The sequence below is a fragment of the Artibeus jamaicensis genome, unplaced genomic scaffold (genome assembly GCF_021234435.1).
Source record: "Artibeus jamaicensis isolate MK-2021 breed Jamaican fruit bat unplaced genomic scaffold, CSHL_Jam_final scaffold_3307, whole genome shotgun sequence".
Taxonomy (NCBI): Eukaryota; Metazoa; Chordata; class Mammalia; order Chiroptera; family Phyllostomidae; genus Artibeus; species Artibeus jamaicensis.
This window is the reverse complement of record NW_026522040.1, coordinates 10,708,176-10,733,004: the sequence shown is the minus strand read 5'-3', so window position 1 is coordinate 10,733,004 and position 24,829 is coordinate 10,708,176. Positions and strand designations below refer to the sequence as shown.

Below are 24,829 nucleotides of genomic sequence, written 5' to 3'. Positions count from 1 at the left end.
AAGTCAGTTAACTTATCAGAGTATCAGCTTGGTATGTATAAAGAAAGATTTGGGTAATGTTGGAAGATTTGAAATTGCTTTGACTTCTAAAGTAATATAATTCCAGTCTATTATATAGGCCTACAATGAGTGTTTCAAATTCAAAGACTGACAATATAAGTAGCAAAGCAAAAGTGGAATTCAGTAAATACTCTTAAATTGCATTCACTAAAAGACCAGGACAAAGAAAAATATATGTTTTTCTACTCACCAGAAAGAGAGAAGGAACATTCCTAAAACATGATTGTGAAACTATAGACACTTTTCATTTGTTTTTCCTTCTTCTTTCTTTATGAGAAAGGTTAGCCATAATCAGATATACTGGAATACATGCCTAGAAAAAGGACATAGGAAAGCCAAACCAACAGAAAGTACCTAAAGAACATTTGAAAATGCAAGATGAATTCAAAATATCAGGAAGAAACTTAACATGCTAACTTGGAGAATGCTTGAAGACTGGAAAGAAGTCCATCTATTTCTGAAATGGGGAGAAAAGGTTAGAGGAAAAGATGCTATTGCATAGAAGTATCTTAGATATTTCTCAGAGGAACCAAGTCCTCTGCCAAACATTTTTCAGTTCAGTGTGAATGTAGGAGAGAGGAAGTTGCTATACCTGATACCAATAAACACACGGTATGAGGGCATGGGGCGGAGAAAAGGCGGGGTCTCTCACATGAATGCAAATTTATATGCCAAAGACACAAAGCCATGCCTTTTTATAATATGGTCTCAATGCATGTTTTCATCATAGCACACACAGCATAGAAACCATTTTGGACCATTCATTCTTCAACCACACCTCGTGATTCCTTCCTCTTTCTTTAATTACCTGTCTCCTCCTGAAGTGTGCATTTCTCATACTACCTTTCATGAACTCCTCCTGAGGGCCTATCCATCCGGTTACCTCCTAAAGTCTTTCAGGATGTCCGACACCTGGACATGCTCAGAACTCTCTTAGAACTCCACACCCTCCTAACAAGTCTCACTTTGTTTCTTAGTTGTTGTTGTATTTGTCTTATTCCTCCCACCCCTGCCTGGTTTTGTAAAGTCAGACCCTAAGCTCCATACTTTATACTTTTATCTACTCTATACTTTTATCCACTGTGGTAATAGCATAGAACTTTTTCTATGCCAGATGCTGCATCAATGTTTCTTTATTTATAGAATTGACTAAATATTATGAGAGACACTGGGGAATCACAATTGTTAGTCTTCTCAGCAGCCAAAACTTAGTTCAGGTGTCCTTCATAAGTTTCCCAAAACATTGCAGCCATCTGTAGGGATACAATGATGCCTTGTTCTTATTTTCTTTCAAATCCCTTAGAATACAGACAGAAAGGGAAGACACCCTTTTGAACAGTACTGACTGAGAAAATGGAGATATTCTGGGCACTCTCATAATCTGATATTCAAGTGGGTTAAGTATTTTTCTAGCACTAAAATGTAGTGATTTAAATAACATCACGTTAGAATCTGGAAGAAAGACGGTGCTATCAGTTATGCCAAATGGTATCGAAATTGACAAGCAGAAAACACAGAGTGGATTCCATCCAGAACATTATGTTCCCCTATATGCCTTTCCTGAAGACAGAGACATTACAACCACACTGGGTCACCAGGTCAGTGTCTCTGCCATCTGACTTAGACGTGTGTCCCACATGGCGGTCACCCTAGGCAACTCCTCCAACTTCAGCTCCTTAAGGAACTCGAATCATTCCAATGGACAGGGTTTGGGGTTTTTTTTGCTGGAACTTTATGGAATACATATTTAAAGGTAGCATTTGAATATTCAAATGTTCTAATGAAGATATATAAATAGTTTATTACTCTACCACAGTACCTTCATTCTACTTAAGGAAATTAAATCACAGATTTAATCAAGTTCATCTTTTAAAAGGAGAAAAATTAGAATTCAAAGTGCTCCACACAAGATTCACAGTGCGTCACAGGTCAGCATTCAGAGGAAATCAGGGGACAAGTGTGTTGTTTTTCAACACTTAATCCTGCTCGTTGTCCCTCAGAGGAAAGCCGGTAGCTCTACGTGCTAGCTCAGGTGCAAATTTAAAAAGATGAGATAGTTTCTTCCTACTCTACTGTCTATTTACTCATATTTTATAAATATTTGGAAGTAATTTTACATCTATATCTGAATATTAAAAATACAATCTGTTTAGCACACAGTATAGTTTTATGAGTCATGCATATGAAATAGTACTGTTAAGAAAACTTTGTAACACAGTGATTACCTGCCTTAAAGAAAAATAAAGTTATAAAATAATAAGGCCATCTTTAAATTGTGCATAGAACCAGTAATTGTGTATTTAAGGCAATTAAATGATTTATTGAAAATTGGTTAAAAGTAGATTGACAATGACATTAAAGAATAAAGTGTAATTTATTTGGTGCTACTTTGTGAAATTTTTCATCTACAAATCATCTCATGATTCTATATACAATATACTTTCAATCACAACTCAAACATAAAATAACCTACAAAATCACATGGCTATAGTCAATATACAGTCCTTATCTTTTGAAAAGAAAGTTAGCAATTAAGGTGTAGTAACTTTTCTCAAATAAAATATTAGCACCATACTAGATAAAATGATCTAAAACTATTGGCTTCCTCATACTTCTTAAATAACTAAATATAAACATTTCTTTCAAAGCACAAATATTAATTTGCAAAATCAGTCCTATAGTAGTTAATATTTCTCTTTCTTTTTTCTGCATTTATTTCCCAGTAAGGAAAAGTATGAAGTAAAAACTTTCACAGGGTCTGAAAATCAAACAAAAAAATCTAACCAAACCAAATGTCCTTCAGCAATGAGTTCCAACAGAAGCAAAAGTGGACATTTCGCGGCGTATGGTGCTAAACGGTGAGAGCTCCAGCTCCGTGGTGTATTCATTGTCATTGTCGTCGCTGGTCACTGTCGAGGACTTCTGGATGCACTCGTCGCAGCAACAGCAGCAGCAGTCCATGAAGGCCCGACTGAAGGGCTTGCACAGGCAGAACAGAAGGACTGGCGTGACGCAGGACTTAAAGAACAACAGGAACTGGCTGATGATATTGAGAAGGTCCACTGTCTGCTGGGAAACCCCTGTAGCCATGTAGGCGGTAACAATGTTGCAGATATTTTCAGGAATAATGCAAAAGCCATATAAAATGGTCAAAGCCACCACTGTGCAGTTCATCTGGCTTTCTAGCTGAATCTGCCGCTTATTCCCTCGGCTACAAGCTTTCTCTGCTTTGCGGATTTTCCTTGCGGTCACTAAGGAGCAGGTGATGGTGAAAAGTGTGGGCAAACAGAAGTAACAGCCAAAATACCACCAGAGCCTCGCACTGTCATAGGTGAGGGCTAAAACATAGATGGTGTCCGGCAAATCCGGAGAGATCTTTATAACGCAGCGCTCCGCAGGAGCTCGGCCGCCGAAGCCCAAATCCTCCTTGCTCAGCTGGCGAAGAACAACTTCTGGAAGAGCCAACAGCAGCGCGCCAACCCATATGACAGCAAGTTTGGCAGCTGTGGAAGAACAGTTTTCGATCATCTCATAGTACATTTGTACATTGGTGGCGGCCCGGAAGCGGTCTATGCACAGAGCACATAAGGTGAAGGTCGTGACTCCAAGAGAAGCAACCTGTGGAGGGACACAGAATATGGATGATCTCACCTGTGGGTGGCAGCCGAAAAAAATCAAACACTAAAGCAATAAATACAGAATGGTGAGTGAGTGAGAGAGGAAGAAAGGGAGAGAGAGGTAGGTAATTTTCTGGAATAATAAGGCATGGTCATTTTAGAACTGAAAGGATCCATAAAGATCATTTAGCCCAATACCATTTTATCATAGAGAAAAACACAGAGACCCCAAGAATTTCAGTCACCATGAAAATGCCTGCCAGTGGACGATCTAGATCAGGAGTAAGGACAAGTGAGTGTATCCCGTTTTCATCAGTGAAAGGATGGCCATGTTTTCCATCCAGTGTGAGGGTCAACAGCACACCTTACACAGAGCAAACATTCAAGAGCTTATTGTTTCCAACAAACTAGATGAGTAGAGATCTCTTTTAATTTTTCCTAAATGCAAATAAAAATGTTTTAATATTATCTTCCATACAACTATGAAAAACAAGAAAGGAAGATTCTCCAGAGGTCAAAATCAAGGAGAGTACAAATGCCAAACAAGTCAGTGACACCCCCACCCCATGGGGCATGGTTTTGCCTTAGGGGCATCTGCCAATCCTGATGAGATGTGCTGGAGAAAAAAAATTGATCAAGTGAGATAGTGGAGAAACTTGTCTGGATTTTAACCTTTGAATCTGGGTGATCTGGGGAATTGAGAGGGAAGGGAAAATTCTAACCAGGAGCCTGAATGTACACTGAACTAGAGCCAGAAATCACACCATCTATGTGGTTCAGAGAAACTCAAAATGTAACTTAAAATTGCCCCAGGCACCACTCAAGTGAACACAAATCCTCTCTGAAAGAAGGAGGATTTTAAAACTAGGCCTCAAAGAAATTGCACAAGTAAAATTCCAGGAATACGGATTCAAAATTTAAAATCACAATATGCAAGGAACTATCCACCACTATGAGATCATACGTCAGAAGAAACAAGTTACAGAATCAGATATAAATACAGTTACCATGAAATAAATATGATCAGGAAATTTAAAGAAATATGAAATGAGGGAATATCAAAGAAAACAGAGTACTAAAAAAACATAAACACATGCCCCCAAAAGGAACCAAATACAATGTCTAAATACTCTACCCATAGGAAGACTTCAGATCAGAAAACTCACGCTGACCACAGAGAGTGCCGAATTCAAAGAGGAATGACTCTTACACACATATGGTCCAGATAGCTCAATAAATCGAATCGGAATGTACGAACCCAAAACATGTATACATATTGTTTCACACAGAGGTTTTTCCAGGAATATTAATGCACATTCCAAATGTAAACATACTATCATTCAATAATTTATGCGTAAAATATTGCCCATCATGCATACACTTTAATAGGGAATGGAGGTATGCATTCAACACAGGCACGCGTGTACCGATAATGACTCTCTGCACAGCGCTCTGCTAGATACTGGAGGGAGAGAAAAGAGTAAGAGACAGTTTTTTCACTCAGAAGTGGGAAGATGGTTCTTAGTGATCATCTGGGAACCTCAAATTTGCTCAACTAATTTGGGGGAAATGGGAGTGATGTAATGTTCAATAAATGTGGCCATTATGTATATAATTTAAGCAAGGACAATGGATAGAAGGTAAAAGATTCATAAGGATTAGGAAAAAACAGGAGACTAAAAGAAAACTCCCTTTGTGGACAGGGTGCTTGGGGCTGCATCCCAGGCACCTGAGTGTAGGTACTCACTTTTCCCTCTGCTAGTGTAAATGTTTAAGCACAGCTATAGGTTAAATGCCTTGGCAAAGTAACAAGGAGCAAATGTTGAAAAAAGGAAAACCATTTGTTATAACAAGGTTAGCACTCAAAACATGAGTTGCTTATGTACTACATTCAAGCTGTTTCTCTACCCAGAACAATGGCAACTTGCCTTGTGGACTTGTTTTTTGAGAGAAAAATAAGTTTATTTTTTAAACAAATTATCCAACTCGAATCCTTCAGATAATTACTTTGACCCAGTCTCAGCTACAGGCAGGTTCTAATGGTAGTAACTGTTGTAAGAAAGTTCCATTTAAATCCTTATTTTTTTTATCACTCCAGTTAAGTTTAGAAAAATGTTCTGTCATCCTGTGTGATCGCCTGTTGTGCTGCATTTTGATGAAACGCTTGCAGCTTTTTGTAAATGGTTATCCCTATTTTCTTTGTATCAAAAGAATTTTTAACCTGTAAAGTTCTAATTTTCTCCCAGAATGTCTCACTATTTCACATCTCCTGTAATTTTTTTGCAAATTTCTGACAACTGCCCAATGTTATCCAATTAAGAAAAGAGAAGATCTACAGGATTATGTTGTCAAGCATGTATACTAATGTATCAAATTTTCCCTGACTCAGACTCAAAGAATAATTCAGTAGTTCTTTCCTGAACGCTTTCTGTATCTGCCCATGCAACTGCTTGTTCAGCAGGAAATCTTCATGGGGTTTCCTCATCTTTCTCGGAAGGGTTGTTTCTTGTTCCAGAGGGAGAGAAAGCATCCATGACTTCCAGATAACCTGTATTTGTGATGACCAGGTGGCGGAAGTCCTTGCTCGAGCAGGGAGCCTGGCTTCCAATCTCATACAGAAGGCTGGGCAGAGCGGAGTCCCGGGCTCCCCCTCAGCCCCAGTACCCAGCAAGCCTTGTGGATTCTGAGAGTTCCAACATCAAGTACTCTCTCCTCTTCTTAGTCAATACACGTTAGTCAGTGTCCACTACTCTTAATATGGAAAATAAGGACATGGTACCCATGCCCTGACTATTCTACTATTATTGGAGACAGTCTAAACATGAGATATACTGAGGAGTTTAACTGTATGAAAAATAGGACTATCAAAGATCTAGGTCCGGGCAGAACAAGAGGTCACGACTGAGTTTATAACCACAATTTCTACTGAACAATACCTTCAGGAAGTTTTAAATAAACACTAGTATAAGAAATATCTACTTAATATGACTTCTATATTAAGTCTTCTATTAAGAAAAGAGTCATATTTACATTCACGTGTTGAAGATTAACCTTTGAATTAACAAGTTGCTCACCTTGACGGAAATTTATTTTGCACCTATGCTGAAAACTCAGAATAATTCTTAAAATTGTCCCAAGATTAGATTATATTGTTTAATGTCAGTAATTGCCACATTTTGAACGGAAATCTGAGAAGGACTTAGCGTTTTCTGAAAGTCTTATGTCAAACAGTATTATGTGGAAATAGCAATATTCTGTTTTCAAGATTTTTGAAACTTTACATTTAAATTTTAGCTTTTGAAATATTTTGATTATTTTTTCAATAAGAATGCAAAACAAAAAAACCCTCAAATTCTCAAATGCGCACACATCCCCAGCGAAGCTTTCTGTACAGTCTTTGCTAAAGGCAAGTTTGTGTGTGTTCCCATCACTATGTCTCCTGAGTCAGTCCACAAACACAGAGCTACAAGGTTTATGCTGTGCACCCTCTCTAAATTATGGATAATATTTCTATTAAAAGGATAGCTTGGTGATATAAAAATGCTAGTTGCTCTAAGGAGAGGCAATCTCTTAGAGGCTCAAAACATCAATTTTCTTGGCAGTTTTCTGTCATTACTTAAAAGGAACACACCAGGGATAGCATCTTCTCCCCAATTACTCTCCCTGATTTAAAATGTGAAGTCTACAGATTTAAAATCTGGACCAATTATCACAAGAGCTAGCTAGTATTTGCATACCTAAGCACAAGTCACTTGCAAAACATCTCTGGAGAAGTAATAGTAAATGAATGTGGGTGGGATGGACATGTATTAAGATGGGTGTGTTCAACTGCCAGTCCTTCGATGTGATAAACTGTGCTGCAAACTCACTCTTAATCAGAAGATAGTCACTGCTTCGAAAAGCAAAACAGGGTTTTCTAGGTTCTGTATATTTCATCTCACATGATAACAAAAGCTGGGACAAAATTCAAGCCATCGGATTTACATGTGCTCTGACTTTTTTGCTCAGCAACTCTTTTGCACTGTATTTTATTTGAAGGTGCTCAGTTCTTCAGCCATATCCCTAAAAGCTTTAGTCCTGAGTCAGAACCTCAGACACGTCTGATCTGTAATCCTCTTGATGACTCATGGATTTGAGGAAACCTTCCCAATTTTCATAGACTAATTTCAGGAAGCTCCTGCACACAGCTTCCTGTTTTCAAGTTGTACTTCTCTCTGATACTATTCTCTGCCATCCACATCCAGCTGAAAGAGGGTGAACTGTCCAAGAAGGGAGCTACAGAGAGAGTTTTAAAGGAGTCTCTAAAAAATGAAAAAATAAAATGCTACCCCAAATGCAAGGAGAGCTTACAACTCAGTTGTCACAGCAACTGCAGCCCCGTGCCGGTCTTAGGTGTCTTACTGCTGCTGTTACTGCCTGCACTGCTCTTACTTCAGACGGTTTTCCACAAATTCTCTTCTGCATTCCATTTCCAAATGTGAGAGAACCAGAAAGGTGCAAATTCCTTGCACAGTGCTTTCCCAAATCATTTACAAAAAGCTTTAAACATCTGTAAGGAATTAACTGCATACCTCAGAAATTAATTGATAAAAATCATCTGGATAATGGATGTGCTAGTTTCTGCTTACTCTGATATGAAATACATCCATGTAACTAAAATTGCTAAATGTTGGGGTAACATGAAAATATTTCTGTCACAATTTTTAAATATACTTGTTTACATACAGCTCATTAGAAATCCTACCAAGATGAATGGTGCAATTATATGCAATTATAAAACTGTATCACGAATGCTGGATCTTCTGCACTTAATGACCATAGCTCATTGCTAAAATTCAATATCACTATAAAATATGCTCTTGAGAGTAAAGCTGTTAAGCATTAGCTTAGATGTTAGTTCTTTGAAGCAACATCCTGAGATATGAAATGAGTAAGATGCAATCTCTTATTAATTAAACTGCAATGGGAGGAATAATTAACATCCACAAAAGCAGACTGTAAACACTTTGAACAGACAAGGCTATTAATTTTGAGACTCAACATCAGAGGAGAGCTGGAAGTAGAAATATCTAACTATTGGGGAAATTAAGATATGGAGCATCTTGAGGGGACTGGCATCAAACTACAAAATCGAAAGAATCAAAAGAAATGACTCTTAAATCATCCTTGCAAACAGCAGTGCTCTGCTCTTTGCTTCCTAGAGTCACAACAGTCAAGCTCCTTCCACCTGCCCAGTCAGCACCTGAGCAGGGAGGCTTCTGGTGGCTGCAGCCCCCTACAGCATTGCTTCAAAACCCTGACAGGCACAGGGAAAAGTCTCTGCCTGAGCTCTCAGGTGGGATAGCAGCAACTCCGGCACCAAGTGTCCTCCCCACTGGTGAAGTCTCTAATGCTAGACAAACATCACGTCCTGTGAAAACCGGGGCCACCATATTCACTTTGCAGTACGTTAAATCCCTGTTCATTCCAAATAACATGAAGAAAAGGCATACGGACACTTTGTGAAAAGCAGTCAGTCACCTGGGAAGATCCTGTGTCAGCTATTGTTCTGTTTCTCAGACAGAAGCTTACTGCAGACAGGACAGCGTCACGAATGAGAGGAAGCCAGGAAAGAGAGGGCACAGAGTACGTAAGGTTCCACTCTCAACCAAGTGAAGAGTGTCTTTTACTAAACCTTCTCACAGAAGTCAATGATAACCCTGACGGAGGGGGAAAGACCAATGTATGTCCAAGCAAAGCATACAAAACTAAATCCACATGTTTTAACTACAGCAAAGTGATGGAAATATACTGATCTTTATAAAACAGGAAAATTACTAACCAAAGTCACGATAACTGTACTGTAGCCTAACGTTTTTTTATCTCAAAAAGATGTTTAAGTGCATTTATTTCTGTCCTGTCCTTTGTTTACAAGTAACCAAACAAGGGCATTATTGTTAAGAAAACCCATTCATTTGGGCCATGAATGATTATCTATTATGAGCCCGTGGTTACAGGCCTAACAATTAAGAAAATAGCAGGAGGAGCACCGGGTAGAGTTTTCCTTTGAAAACTCTAAGTGGCTTGAGCTTTGTCTGCCTTTGGCTTCCTCCTGCATTTTCCACAATTCTATCCCTTCAGCACTTCGGGGCAACTTCCTCTGGAAGAGACACTTCTTTGAGTCCTCTCGGGGAGGGCATGTTTTTCAGAGCCACTGTTTAGCAGACAGATCTGAACGAGATGGCCCGTATCAAAGACTTCATTTCAGAACGCGTGCAAATCATGATGCTACAGCAGTGACACACTTCCACTAGTGTTTCCAAACCAGAAGAGTGAGTGGGAGAGGTGTGCCGCACCCCTCAAACACACACACGTCTCCCAGCCGACAGAGCTCTTCCCGGCCACTCTTCCACGGTCAGAGAGAAGCTTCTCACCTTTAGCAGTATCACTGAGATTTAATCTCACACACCCACATGCCATAAAGGTCCATTTATTTTAATTGTGCCCAACCTATTTCATCTATACATGATTCCCAGTGTCGTGGGGAGAAGTATTTTGAAGGCATTAACTCTCATTATGAGAGTTATGGAGTTTTGAAGGCATAACTCTCATTATGGAGAACTCTCGTTCCACCCTCCTCTCTCTTGCATAAGCTTGATAACATGCTCTTAATTATTATAAAAACAACTGAGACTATTTAAAAGCCAATATATCATCCCCAAATTTGTCTTTATAGTCTCACCTTGACATAAGGTTTCCCACCAATTGTGACTTCTGACTTTTGTAACAGTGTATTTCTTGCATAGTAGAAAATCATTAACATCATTTGTCCTAAGATGGAAAAGCCGTCTATTGGAATCAACAGATTTTTAAGTTATGTATTGTGTAATCATTGTCAATAATTAGAAATTCATTTCAAAACACAGTAGTTTCCCCAAACCGCATTCCAGTTTTCAAGGCTTGGTACCAACATGAAGTTTCTAATCAACCTTCAAGTTACTTAGACTTCCTGTTTTGTTTCGATTTGTTTTACCTCGGGATTCTAGTGAATTTCTAAAGAATAGTAACAAATGGTTACCTCTTTTCCCTGTGCCTAAGGACATTGATTTGCATGATGGCCAACCTACATGAAAACAAATTTGGAGTTGGCCTCTTCCTTTTGTGCTTGGGTAATTATGATTTGAATGATACTGGGAAACCACATTTTAAGACAAAATTTCTCTGTAAATTTCCTTGGTGGTCTGTAAAGGAAGTAATACTCTTTCTCATTCAGTTCTCTGGCAAAAGGTAAACATCTCTAAATCTCACATCTTGCTGTGAATTAGTTAAAAGGGTGTTTTTCCTGTACAGGAGAGGTGTGACCCAAGGAGAAGACAGTCAAGCTAGAAGGAAAGGCAGAAGGTAGAGAATGATGAGGAGGGGAGTAAAAATGGCCCTAAGTACAGTCATAGATGTAGTGAAAATGACTCATTCTAGACAGGGATCAAATCAATGACCTTGGCCTCGTTAATGCTATATGACCTCTCAAATGTGCTGACAAATGACACTGGAAACTATCATAAATTCACAAACAAAATATTCTGTCTCAGAAATAAGTCTGGCACTGTGACTCCATCCTGTGTTTTATGGAAAGTTTGTATACACACTTTGCAAATGGAAAGACCCCATATCTGAGGTTGCCGCAATCCTTTTCTCCACCCCACCTTGAAATTTTGGATGACATCATCTCTTCTGGCACTAAGAATATCATTCTAATTAAGATACTTAAGAGCTAGTCTTGGCAACAATGTTGAGTTAATTATGGCATGTTGGCAGGTCCATTCTTGGGAAGTAAAATGACAGGAGAGACCCTGGGGATGGGAGCAGAAGTGCAGTGCCAGAGACAAACCTCACCACATAGAAGCCCATCCATCCACCTCCCACAGTCCACACCCCAGACACAGGTCCCCATGCATCCAGTGTGACACTGTGGGATCTGGCTACAGCACACAGGAAGGGCTATTAAAGGGGAAACATTCTATCAAGGTCCAGGCTGTGTAAGAGCAAAGGGCAAGGTAGACTCACACCTACTCAGCCTTGGGTAGACATATATGCTCAGGTCTATTTTGTTTCTGCAGATATATTTGGTTCCTTTTCACTGTTGAAGGATGCTTTGTTGACACAACCAGATACCTAGGCAGCTCTCAGGAACTCAGAGTAAGTCCTCACTCTTTGTGCTTAAAAGAATATATTATGATTTTTGGAAAAGCATTCCTTGTGCTTCCTACTCGATAGTAGGGTCTACAGTACCTCTCTTGTTAGCCTTTCTTCCTAAGTTCTCTAAGGTCAAACTGCACAATAGGTATGTCCATTGAGATTTTCAGAAGGAAGGGACTCAATTTAATGTACTGTTATTACAGTGCTACATCAACCAGTCACTGAAGTAAAGATTTAAAATCTGATTTAATTAATGTCATTATGATTATTAATAAGGACTAATAATTCTAAAGCAGAGATGGTTATCTCAGGCATTATATTCTACATAATAATTACATATTTAAGGATAGTTAGAATAATTCTGTTTTCTAAATGAAACATCTAGAACTGTCCTATCTATCCAATTATTTTGCCAATTATTCTTATGAGTCTCCTATCTCAGGAAAGACTGGGCAAACAATAATGGAAGAGTTAAGATTTTCATAGATGTAACTTTTCACCACAGACCTAGGCTGTATGGCATTTATGAAAACAAACTGTAAAAATATCGTTCAAACAGAATAAGGGAGCACAGTTTTTTACTTTAATTGTTCTACCTTTGGTCATAACCAAGTACGGTTGTGAGCTGACTCATTCCAGGGCCATTTCTGAACTTTCATAAAGTTTAAATCTTTTTAAAGCCTTGTTTAAATCTTTATTATAGTATTCATCACATGCTGAAACATCTCTTTACTTTCTTATAAACGTTAGTAGCAGTAACTCATCTATGTGTTCATCCTGGACATTTTTTCAGCTCTTCCCCTCCCTCTTCCACTCCTAACATAGTGTTTATCATAGGAAAAAAAAGCCCAACAAATGTTTGATGGATGGATGGATGGTGAACAAGTGAATGAATGATGACGTATATGGAGAAGGATGATAGGAAACAAATTATTCAAACTGTTCCTTAATCAGTCGATGGGTGCGGCTATTCTATATGTAATCCCTAAAAGCTGAATGTCAACTAATATTTCTAGAAGAGAAGTAAAGAAAAATCACATTCCTGTGTATAACTCATTGCCAAGCTTTAGAAAGGATGGCATTATCAATAGTTAAGAAAATTATTTGAATTTCACATTTGAATGTCATAAAGCTTTTATTTCTTGCGTGGGACCCAAATTCAGTAAACTTCACCGTACCCTGTTCATTATGAAGTTCTAAAGAAGAGCACACTCTGTAGCTTCTTTCGCTTTCTGCAGGAGTTATCGGCTAAATAGTTTCATTTGCCTGGGAATGCAGAAAATGAGTACAAAGGGATTAATGGGAAGTCATAAAATATTTGTTAAGTACTATTCTCACACACTGAGTCTATTTTCCCTGAGAATATTATTAGTAACTTTCAAATTGCTCATAAAACTGTATGTTTCCACTTAAAAGTCCATTAGAAGACCTAATGGCTACTCCACTGCTCAGGCAAATGTACCATCTGCCGTGATAGATGTGCTATCACTTGAATGTAGAGATGCTAGGGACATCTGTGTAGAGTCCCATAACTGTGCGGCACTATCGACTTCAGCTTCCAAAACCATCCTTTCTTACCTGCCAACGCTAACTACAATCTAAGGCAATGAAAGGGCCATTTGTTTCATTCCGTTTCAAACCAGCATTTCTAAAGCCATTGGAAAATCTGGCTCTTTTCAATACAAGAGATTCCAGACGTTTCACAAATCTTCCCTAGTCCTGAGGCCCTGGTGAGATGCATTCTCTTTATTCATTTTCCACCTTCCTTTATGAATCTTGTATCCCAGTAAAAGAAAAATTTAAAAAACACAGTAGGGACTGGGATTATCTTAGAACTATTTGATGCCTTCTGCCCTTACCACACACCATGAAAGTGTGTGTTCTTTAAACTAAGAGTCTATATAATTCAAAGCCTCCAATTAAGACCTGGATCAGATGATACATTGACTCTGGTTGGCTTCCACCAAGGAATGAGCAAAGGGCCCTTTGTGTTGCCACATCCAATGCCTGAATTACTTGACTTTAACCTTTTTTAGATCCTTAAGGGAATGCCGTGATAGGGACCCCTCTGCCTTTCCCCTACTGCAGCCCCCTGCCAGACTTCCATTCCATCTCTCCCTCCACTCCCTGGCTCGCTGGTTCCCTCTCTCTCCCACTATATTGGTTTGAGTATAGTATTTTCTCTGATGACTATCTCATAAACCAGTTTAAAATAATGTATCTGTAAGGATGGCTACCATCCATCCATATTTCCTCCTCTCCTAGTCTCCTTTTGTACCACTCTATCTGCCTTTGGTCCTTATGGGACTTATCACTAGGCCACAAAGGCATCATAATCCCGGAATAAGTTATCAACTACAACAGTTCCTAGTATATTTCTGTTCCAATCAATATTAAATATGATTTTTAAAAAATCTCCATTTCTGGTGATAAATCCTGAAAGCAGGGTGCTCTCATCAGGCCTTATAACAACAAATGAAAATAAAGAGCTGAGTGCAAACTGCGAAGATCTGTAATTTCTGCTAAAGAAATGTCTTCTGTTTTTCTATGCACAAACAAAATTCCACTACCCCCTTAAGATTATGCTAATACATTGTAGAAAATAAAAGAAATGTGGTTGAAAAGGAAAAGAAGGCAAAAAAGAAGATGGGAGAGAAAATGTGTAAAGATCAGTAAAAATAAATTGTGGTAACTATGGAAAACAGTGTGGAGATTTTTAAAAAAAATTCAAAATAGAACTACCATATGATCTAGCAATTCTGCTTCTGGAAAATTCTCTAAAGAACACAAAAGCACTAACTTGAAAAAGATGTGTGTCCCCTCATATTTATTGCGGTGTTAATTGTAATAGCCAAGATACAGAAACAACCTAAGTATCTACCAACAGATGAATGAATAAAGAAGGTGTAGCACATATACCCAATGGAATATTATTCAGCCATGAAAAAAGAATAAAATCTTGCCATTTGCAACAACATGGATGGGTCTTGAAGGCATTATGCTAAGTGACATATGTCAAACAGAAAGACAAATACTATATAATCTCACTTATACGTGGATTCTAAAAAATAAAAAAAAACAAATCGAGTTCATAAATATAGAGAACTGGTTGATGGTTACCAGAAGCAGAACAAGGGGGTGCGGTGAAAAAGATGGATATAGGGGGTCAAAAGGTTCAAACTTCCAGGTACAAAACAAATGAGTCACAAATGCAATGTACAGCATGGTTAAAACAGGTACTAATGTATCACGTATTTGAAAGCCACTAAGAAAGTAGATCTTAAAAGTTCTCGTAAGAAGAAAAGGCTTAACTATGTAAGGTAAGAGATATTAACTAAACTTATTTTGGTGGCCATTTCACAATGTATACAAACATCAAACATTATGTTGTACACCTGAAACTAATATAATGTTATATGTCAGTTATACCTCAACAAAAATAAAAAATAAAAATTAATTGTGAATAAAAATTTTAAATAACTCAGAAATATTAAAAATAAAAACACTGGAAAAAGCAAAACACATTATAAGACCAGAAAATTAAATTAGAAGATGAAATACAAATGAAAGTACAGTACACATTTTAAAAAAATGCTTAGAAATTAGAAAATGAACATTAAAACCCATATATAATAAATACCATCACTCACAACTCACAGGTCTCATTAAACTAATCAATTTTTTTCTCTTTTTCTCTGAGTTCGAATGGGATTCTTTTAAAGTTTTTTCAAGAATTTTGGTAAATTGTTTTCTTTCCCCAACTTCTTTTTTTTGTCTTTGTTATTGTTTTTTGCCCTAATGATAAAGGTTTCTACATGTCCAATACACTTAAGACAAGTCAATACATCCCTCTCACATTGGGGTAACTCTCCTGTTAACTTTACAGTTTACTTTTGTCTCTTCTTTAAATATGTCAATTTCTTCTGCATTATTCAAACAATCAAAGATATTTTAAATTGAAATTGACCTAGAAAAGGCATATGGTAGACACCTATTCTCTAATATAAATTCAACTACCTGCTCTGCAATTCAAAATCGAATGGCCTACCAAATAAATTAGATATTTCAAAGCTACTTGGGGCTTGGCAACAAGAGAAAGCCTGGATCCTGGTGAAGTAGCAACAGCTGATTTAGCAAGCATGGAGTGATTCTGCATCTGAGCCCTGCCAGTGAGCAGAGGGTCTTATTTACTGTCTCTTGCCTTGGTCCTTCTAAGTAGGCACTGTTTTCTGTTTATTTATCCCCCAGCTTTAGGCCCTGCGACAATATTGAACAGAGTGTCACTGGTCCTGGTGCCAGACAGGATCAGGAGCTCAGGAATATTTACAGTTTCCCTGCTTTTGCTTCCATAAATGAAACAGGCACTATGAATGGAGGTAATCAAGGGCCAGCTGGCTAAAAACACAACTGGCAACAAAGCTCTTGGGCTCCTTCCAAGAGCTGGTGTGTAAAGAGAGGCCGTTTAAAGAGCAAATTCCAACGCCCATAATTACGGTGCAGGACACTAGCTTTAGGATAAAACAAGTCAGGTTTTTACTCAAAAAGATTTTTGTTTTTTAAAGTTAGAATCTATTCCTTGCCCCTAGTCAAGAAATTTTCTAGTCTTAGTGTTAATCCCTTAAAATAGCCAATCCCTTATACCTTCACGAGTGGCAAACATATATACTTTGAGAATATTAAATACATTCTGTGTCTGGTTGGCCAAAGTGGCATTTTTGCTTGAGCTCATTCATACAAGATAAAAAAATTTGTTAACAGATTGAGGAGGAAACAGAAAGAAACAAGAAATTACATGAGAATTTAGATGGGACACAGGGCAGACAGCCAAAAACACAAACTAATTTAGGAGGTTATTAATGTATCATGAGGCCACCTGACAATGAAAAGCGGATTCCTTTATTAAATAAAATATTACTCCTATTTTGATATTTTTTCAAATATGCAATAATCTTTTTGGGGAAAAATCATGTTGGAGCCTAGAAATCTAGTAGAGAAACAATTTTTTTTCTTGTTGGTTCTGATAATGACAACTATGGACTGGCCATTGATTAAGTCTAGAATCTCTTCCAGGTGCCAAGTCAGAAATATATGTGATACCATATTCAGAGAGATAAATTTTAAATCTAAATAATTCTACACATGAGATCATAAGTATTGCACAATCTGGGAGCAGATGAGTTTGAAGATGAGTGAACGGTTACCCCTCTCAGGTAGCTAGAGAGATAGACAGACACATAGATGCATAAATAATTGGCACGAGAAATAAAGGAGGGACCCAGGGAAAAGTGAAAGGATTTAAAGGGGTTCAGCAAGCCAGGTAGGTGCGTGGAGCAGCAGCTCTGTTGCTATAAATCCTGGAAATGGGTAAAGCCAGTGGCTTGAGACGGCCTGGAGGGCATTACCTCGATGTAGGGCACAATCTTGCAGGAGAAGTCCTCCAGCAGCCACTTCTTCGTCAGCTCGTGAAAGATGACGAGTGGAAGGCAAAAGAAGATGATGAGAAAGTCCCAGAAGGCCAGGTTGGCCAAGAGGGAGTTGGAGATGCTCCGCATGTAGTAGTTATGACACACTATGCACATCACCGCCAGGTTGCCGATGATGCCGGTTCCGAAGATCACCACCGACAAACACATGACCGCATAGGCTCCGTAGGACTCCTGGGTCAGCGGGTAGAAGGGGTTCTTCAGTCGCAAACGCCGGTTCGTGCTGTTTCCCCGGCGGGGGTCCCCGCGTTCGTGGACCTCTTCACCCGAGGACCCATTGTGGGCCAGCGCCCTTCCGGGCGGTGCAATCATCCGCCCCTCGCGCCCCGAGGGTCCACTGACCGCCTCGGGTAGGGGGTCGCGGTGGGCACCTTGGTGTTTCCCGGTTCTCCTCGGCCAGTAATAAAGGTCGCTGGCACCGGGTTCCGCCTTCACCCTGGGCTCCTGGCTGCGCCCGGAAATGCCAGCGCCTCTCGGACCCTTCTCCTTTTGCTCTGAGGTCTGAAGGAAGAGCTGGAGAGCCGTGGGGTTCCCCCTCCCCAAAACTCCAGGGGGCTCCGGGTCCCGAGCAACTTTCCACCTCCAGGCGCCAGGCGGCCTGGCTGGAGGCCCCGAGGGCTCCGCTGCCGACGCCTCCGCCCGTCTGCCAGCACCTGGGTCACCACCCGGGGCCGCCGGCAGGTCCCACGAGGACGCCACGCGCACCGCTGCTTCCTGCTCCCCTTCCCCGGGCTCACGCGTTAGCAGAAGGTCTTCTCCTGCAGAACCAACCGGTCCCCAGGCGTCCCTGCCGCGAAGCCGGTTGGGTGCAGATGAACAGCTTTCCCCCAGACAAGTTCTGTTCCTGGGCGCAGGGGCGGACCCGAGGGCAGCAGAGACCGAAACCCTGAGCAGCAGCAGGAGCAGCAGCGGCAGCGGCAGCGGCAGCAGCCGCGAGGTGCGGGTGAAAGGCGCGCCCAGGGCCCGCATGGCTCCGTGAGGGCGCACCCGGCAGCCGCGGCTCCTGTTTAGGACCGACACCTGCTGCCTAAGTTACTGCTGAGAGTTAGACACATGTCACTTACCCCCGCCCCGGCAGCGGGGGACGGGAGATTGCGGGGAGGTTGGGGGATGGGTCCGGGGGTCACCACCCTCGCGCTCTACCATCCACTGGCGTCCTGTGCATGTCTCAGCCCAACCCAACGCGCGCGCTGCGTCTCCCCAAGGTTCGGAAAGAGACTCTCCGCTCCCGGTGGCTGACCTTGAAAAGTTGCAACCAACACCTGACTGTTGATTAAATGTTGCGACTGGGAGAAGCCCGGACGAAGCCCCACGCTCCTCCCCGCCTTTGGGTGATTGCCTTCTTGGTAACGGTTGCCCTGCCTGTTTACATCCTTCCGATACGGTTTTACCCAGTAGCGAGCCGAGGTGAACTGAGGGGAAAGAAGTTCCCCTCCCGGTGACTGAGTGGCTGCAAGCCCGTTCCCAGTTCGCTGGAAACAGGTTTCAAAACAGCCAGACGCGGCGCGGATGCGCCCTGGAAACTCCTGCCCCCCCGCCCCAAACCCAGAGACTTGGAGGCTACTGCTGCCGAGGAGAAGGAGGGTTCGAAACCCGCAGCTACTGTCAAAGTTGCTTCTCCTGCTCGAAGTTGACAGGGGGCAGCGCGGGCCGCTCGGCGGCGTGTCCCAGCCGCGCAGAAATCGGTGCTGGGGGTGGGGAGGGCGGGCACCGCCCTCCGTGGACCGCGCAGGCGGCCACTGGCGCTCGTCGTTGCCCCCGCGAGCGCAGCCCGGGCGGGGCGTGTGGTGCCTGGAACCGCCGCGGGCGAGGCGCTGCGTGGCCGGGCAGGGGGAGGCGGCCTGGCCTCGCCCCGCCGCTCCGGCCGCGGCGCGCGCCGGCGACACGGAGCGCTCAGCTCCCTGCCTTCTCCTCTCCTCTTCCTCCTCCGACAGAAGCTGGTTTGGGGGGCGACTGGATCCCCTAGTGGTTTACGACTCAATAATCCCACACTCGTCTCATTCCAGGCCTTTGTAGCGGCTTTCACTCCAGGCGCTGGAAGCAGAAGGAAAAAAGGGCGGGGGCGCGGGTCCTGCGCCGCTCGCGGCCGGGGACGGGCGGGACGCCTTCCTTCCCCAGGTGTCGGAACCGGCCTGACCGGTCCGGAGTTGAAAAAAGGAGGCGCCCGGGTGCTCGCTACCCGTCCGCTGCGGCCAGTGCGCATGCTCAGGCCTGGGGCCCCTGCCGTGGCGAAGTGCGGCGTTCACCTCCGTGGGTGTCCCCGGGGAGGAGGGCAGCTCGGCGGTTTCAGTCTCAGAGACTGGGAGGCAGAGTGAGGATGCTCAGTGTCCCCCAGCGCTGGGTCAGGAAGCGCCCTGCCAGGGATGACTTAGAACCCTTCAAAGCACAATGAAAGTGGCTTTGTCTGATGAAGCAGTGGGAAATGATAGGGAAAAAATAACTAGAACAAAATTCTCAGCATGGCTGACCGTGACTTTCCAGGCTTTATGATAAACCCCGCAGTCCTGCCGGAGCTGTGAGGGTGTAGTTTTTGAAGTGGACAAATATCACACAAGTTGATTCAGACAGAGAATATGTGATAATGACAGAAATAAACACATTTTGAAATGGGGGGAGCAACGTCTAGAGAGAGGGGATAAAATACAATAAAAATATGTGTTCATAGAATAATGCCCCTCCAAAAGATGTCCATATCCTACCTCCTAATACCCGTGAAAATGGCAAAAGGGCCTTCGCAGATGTCGTTAAAGATTTTGAGATGGGAGAGTATGGTGCGTGCTCCCGGTGGGTCCTTCAAGTCACAGGGAAAGGCAGGAGGGTGAAACTCAAGTAGAGCTGTGAGCCACGTCACGCCGGCACATCTACAGACGTTGGAAGAGGCCCTGTTTGCTCATGTTAGACCTCTGACCTCCGGGACTGTAAGGTAGTAAGTTTGTGTTGTTTTAACCCACTAAGTCTGTGGTGATTTGTTGCAGCAACGGTAGTAAACTAATATACCAACTAATCTGAAAATGTAGACAAGATCAATTTTATAGAAAAACACGAACTACCAAAAATAGCTCAAGAAGGAATGTTTTAGAAACCTAAGAACTATTACATTAAAGAAATCAAACTCATTGGTCATGATCACCCACAAGAAAGCACTAGGCCATAACAAATCCAAAGGAATAAATACACCTATACGAAATGTTTGATAGTTTCCCATTTCATTTCATGAAGTCCGAATAACAATATCAAAATCAGATAATGACAGAAAAAGAAAAAATAGGCTTATTCACTTATACATTAAGTTACTCATTTATATACACTAACTAATTATATCCCATGTACTAATTTGGTATACAAATATTCTGCTCAAATGATGTAGGGTAGTTTAGTGAAAAAAATAAAGGTCTGTCTGCTCTCAATGAATTTATATTCTCTTGGGGGAAAATAGGCAATAAACAGTTAAACATATAAGTATATAATGGCAGATGATGATAAGTGCCATGGAAAAGAGAATGGAGACCAAGGCAATGCACTAACTAATGGGGAAAGGCTGTCCCTTTATAAAGATGGTAGTGAAAGCTTTAATAATGAGGTGGGGTTTTTTTAGTACTTACACATTGATATCTAATAATCCCAAAGGAAAAAATATATATATAGAAACATTTGGTTAAATTTGATCATCATTCATTTTTAAAACTGTTAGCAAACTATAAATAAAGAAGCTTCCTTAATATAATAAGTATTAACTAATAAAATACAGCAAGCAATGTGAAAATATCAAAAATATCAGAACACAATATGGAGTACCTCTTTGTAATCAGCACTATAATGAAAGTATTAACAATAAAGTAAGACAAGAGTAAGAAATGAATGTAGAGAAATAAAATCAGTGCCATAGGTAGATGAGCTAGACTTACATATAAAACCTTAAGAGAATTAAAGCTTGTACAGTTTTACCACTTGTTCCTCACCAGGTATCGAGACTAATAGTTAAAGAAATAAGAACAGCATCGTGTTGATGTAGAGATGGCTAAACAAGACCAACGAAATAGGGAAGAAAATAAGGAATTGTGCATAAACTTACATGGGAATTTAATATGACAAGGAATCTGCCCTTACAAATGGTAAGAATGGTTGGACTAGAGTAAAAATAATATAAAAATATTGCTGCGTGAAATATCTGAGATTTTCTTGCCAATGTTCTCCTCTAGGACTTTAATGGTGTCACGGCTTATATTTAAGTCTTTTATCCACCTTGAATTTATTTTGGTATATGGTGTAAGTTGGTGCTCAAGTTTCATTCTTTTGCACGTAGCTGTCCAGTTCTCCCAGCACCATTTGTTGAAGAGGCTATCTTTACTCCATTTTATGTTACTGCCCCCTTTGTCGAATATTAATTGACTGTAGAGAGTTGGGTTGATTTCTGGGCTCTCTGTTCTGTTCCACTGGTCTATGTGCCTGTTTTTATGCCAGTACCAGGCTGTTTTGATTACAGTGGCCTTGTAATACAGTTTGATATCAGGTATTGTGATCCCCCCTACTTTGTTCTTCTTTCTCAAAAGAGCAGCTGCTATTCGGGATTGTTTATGATTCCATATAAATTTTTGAAGTGTTTGTTCTATGTCTGTGAAATATGCCATTGGTACTTTAATAGGTATTGCATTGAATCTGTATATTGCTTTGGGTAGTATGGACATTTTGATGATGTTAATTCTTCCAATCCATGAACAAGGTATATGTTTCCATTTGTTTGTGTCTTCCTTGATTTCTTTCTTCAGGGCTGTGTAGTTTTCTGCATACAGGTTTTTTACCTCCTTAGTTAGGTTTATTCCCAGATATTTTATTTTTGTTTTTGCTATATGGAATGGGATTTTTTCCTTGATTTCTGCTTCTGCTGATTCATTGTTGGCATACAAAAATGCCTTTGATTTCTGGATATTGACTTTGTAACTAGCTGTTTTGCCAAATTCATTAATTAGTTCGAGCAGTTTTGGGGTAGAGTCTACAGGATTTTCCATGTACACTATCATGTCATCTGCAAACAGTGACAGTTTTGCTTCCTCCTTTCCTATTTGGATGCCTTTTATTTCCTTTTCTTGCCTGATGGCTGTGGCTAAAACTTCCAATACTACATTGAATAGAAGTGGTGAAAATGGACATCCTTGTCTTGTTCCTAATCTTAGTGGAAAAGCTTTTAGTTTTTTCCCATTGAGTATGTCCCCTAGAGCAAGGAATATAAAGGAAAGAATAAACAAATGGGATCTCATCAAAATAAAAAAGCTTCTGCGTGGCTAAAGAAAACAGTATTAAATTAAAAAGACAACCAACTGTATGGGAAAACATGTTTGCCAATGATACCTCAGACAAAGGTTTAATCTCCAAAATATACAAAGAACTTACACGACTCCACTCTAAGAAGTCAACCAACCCAATTAAAAAATGGGAAAAGGACTTGAACAGACACTTCTCCAAGGAGGACATACAGAATATCCAGAGACACATGAAGAGATGCTCAATATCGTTAGCTATCAGAGAGATGCAAATTAAAACCACAGTGAGATACCACTTTATACCAGTCAGGATGGCCATCATAAACAAAGCAACAAACAACAAATGTTGGAGAGGTTGTGGGGAAAAGGGGTCCTTAGTTCACTGTTGGTGGGATTGCAGACTGGTGCAACCATTATGGAAAACAGTATGGAATTTTCTCAGAAAAATGAAAATCGACCAGCCTTTTGACCCAGCAATTCTACTGCTAGGATTATATCCTAAGAATCCTAAAACATCAATATCAAAGAACCTATGTACCACAATGTTCATAGCAGCACAATTTACAATAGCCAAGAGTTGGAAGCAACCTAGGTGCCCATAAGCAAATGAGTGGATCAAAAAATTGTGGTACATATACACAATGGAATTCTATGCAGCAGAGAGAAAGAAGGAGCTCCTACCCTTTGCAACAACATGGATGGAACTGGAAGGCATTATGCTGAGTGACATAGGCCAGGTGCTGAAAGATAAATACCATATGATCTCACCTTTAACAGGAAGCTAAACAACAAAATAAACAAGCAAGCAGAATAAAAACAAAGACACTGAAATAGAGAACAAGGGGACAGTGACCAGAGGGGAGAGGGAAGGGAAGTTAAGGGGAAAAAGGGGGAGGGATTTGGAGGAACAAATAGGAAGGACACAGGGATGAGAACTAAGGGGGTGGAAATGGGAGGGAGGTGGGGAGCACGGGGCGGGGGGACTGGGATGGGAGAAATAGACAAAAAACTGTACTTGAAAAATAACTAAATAAAATTTAAAAAATAATATAGAAATAGTACTGAAAAATGGCACTGAAAAAGTTGAAAATCCATATAAGGGAAAATAAAATTGTATTTCTTTCTTCATACTCTGTAGTTTAAAAAATGCGTCAGATTAAAGACCCTTATATAAAACCTAAGTATTTAAAACTCCGAGAAAGAATTTTGAGAAAATATTCACCTCAGAGTAAGAAATATTTGATAAGTAAGACTCAAGAAGCAAAAGTGTTACAAAGAATGATAAGCATGTCTACCTTAAAAGTTTACATTTCCAAACAAGGAAGTCAACTTCCGTGACTTCCAAATAAGGAAGTCAATAGCAAACTTAAAATCAAGCCACAAGCTGGAACAGACTGGGATGGGAGTAGAGAGGTCTAAAGCTGGCTACTCAGGAGAGGAAGCCCAGTTTAAGCCAGTCATTCAAAGATACGAAACAATGTCAATCAAAATAGGAAAATTAATTATAGTAATATTCATAAAAAAGGGCAAAATAGATTCATGTGTATCAACAAGGCTGAATCACAGAAATGGAAATGGGAAATAGTAAGATTCAATGTCTTGTGTATACTATACTACTACCATTTGTGTAACTCTTAGGAAGCACACAAAACAATATAATAAGTCATCTATTTCATACAAGTGAAATAAATGGATGGGAAAGATACACATCAACTTCAGAATATTAGTGTCCCTGAGGAGTAGAGGGATGGAAATGGAATGGGAGAAAGCTGTAACTAGGATTTCATTTCTTAAACCAAAAATTCAGGAGGAGGTAATCTGGCTTAAGTGTGGAAAAACACAACCAAAATCAAAGTTGGCGAAATGAAACTAGGCATATTGCCTCCCCTTTTATCTCATTAGTTTGGAATTTGGGTCATACATGTAAGCCGTTTTTATATTCTTTTCATTCTAGAGCCCATTACCATGTCACAAATTTCCGCCTCTGTTCAGAAGGAACTGCAAGGTCAACAGGGAAAATTCCCGCACCCTTCCCAGAAACCGCACTGTGATTGACACTCGCCCGGCCTGAATCGGGCATCATTCTCAGCGCGGTCACCTGCAGAACCGAAGTCCCAACTTGGAGAGTGGTTTAGGAGAATCCCGGGGGCGGGGCCGTCTATGCCTGTCTGAGACGACACCTCGTTACTCACAGGCAGTCCGCTCCTTCACCTGAACAATGAGGGCTTCCTACCTG

At 40.7% G+C, this 24,829-nt stretch overlaps 1 protein-coding gene across 1 annotated transcript; it reads right to left on the bottom strand.

Annotated features, from left to right (window-relative positions):
- Positions 1-2,408: 2,408 nt before the first annotated feature.
- GPR37 (G protein-coupled receptor 37) lies at positions 2,409-18,857 on the bottom strand. Its single transcript, XM_037141822.2, has 2 exons — positions 17,255-18,857; positions 2,409-3,678 (listed from the first exon to the last, which is right to left on the bottom strand). Exons 1-2 carry the CDS (start codon positions 18,302-18,304, stop codon positions 2,860-2,862), a joined length of 1,869 nt encoding a protein of 622 aa, XP_036997717.2. The 5' UTR covers positions 18,305-18,857; the 3' UTR covers positions 2,409-2,859.
- Positions 18,858-24,829: the final 5,972 nt, after the last annotated feature.

Bases quoted from the DNA above. Each gene is read 5' to 3' on its own strand.
- GPR37 (XM_037141822.2), bottom strand. From the start codon at position 18,304: ATGCGGGCCCTGGGCGCGCCTTTCACCCGCACCTCGCGGCTGCTGCCG. The intron at 3,679-17,254 runs GTAATGCCCTCC...GTCCCTCCACAG, and splicing joins AGATTGTGCCCTACATCGAG to GTTGCTTCTCTTGGAGTCAC.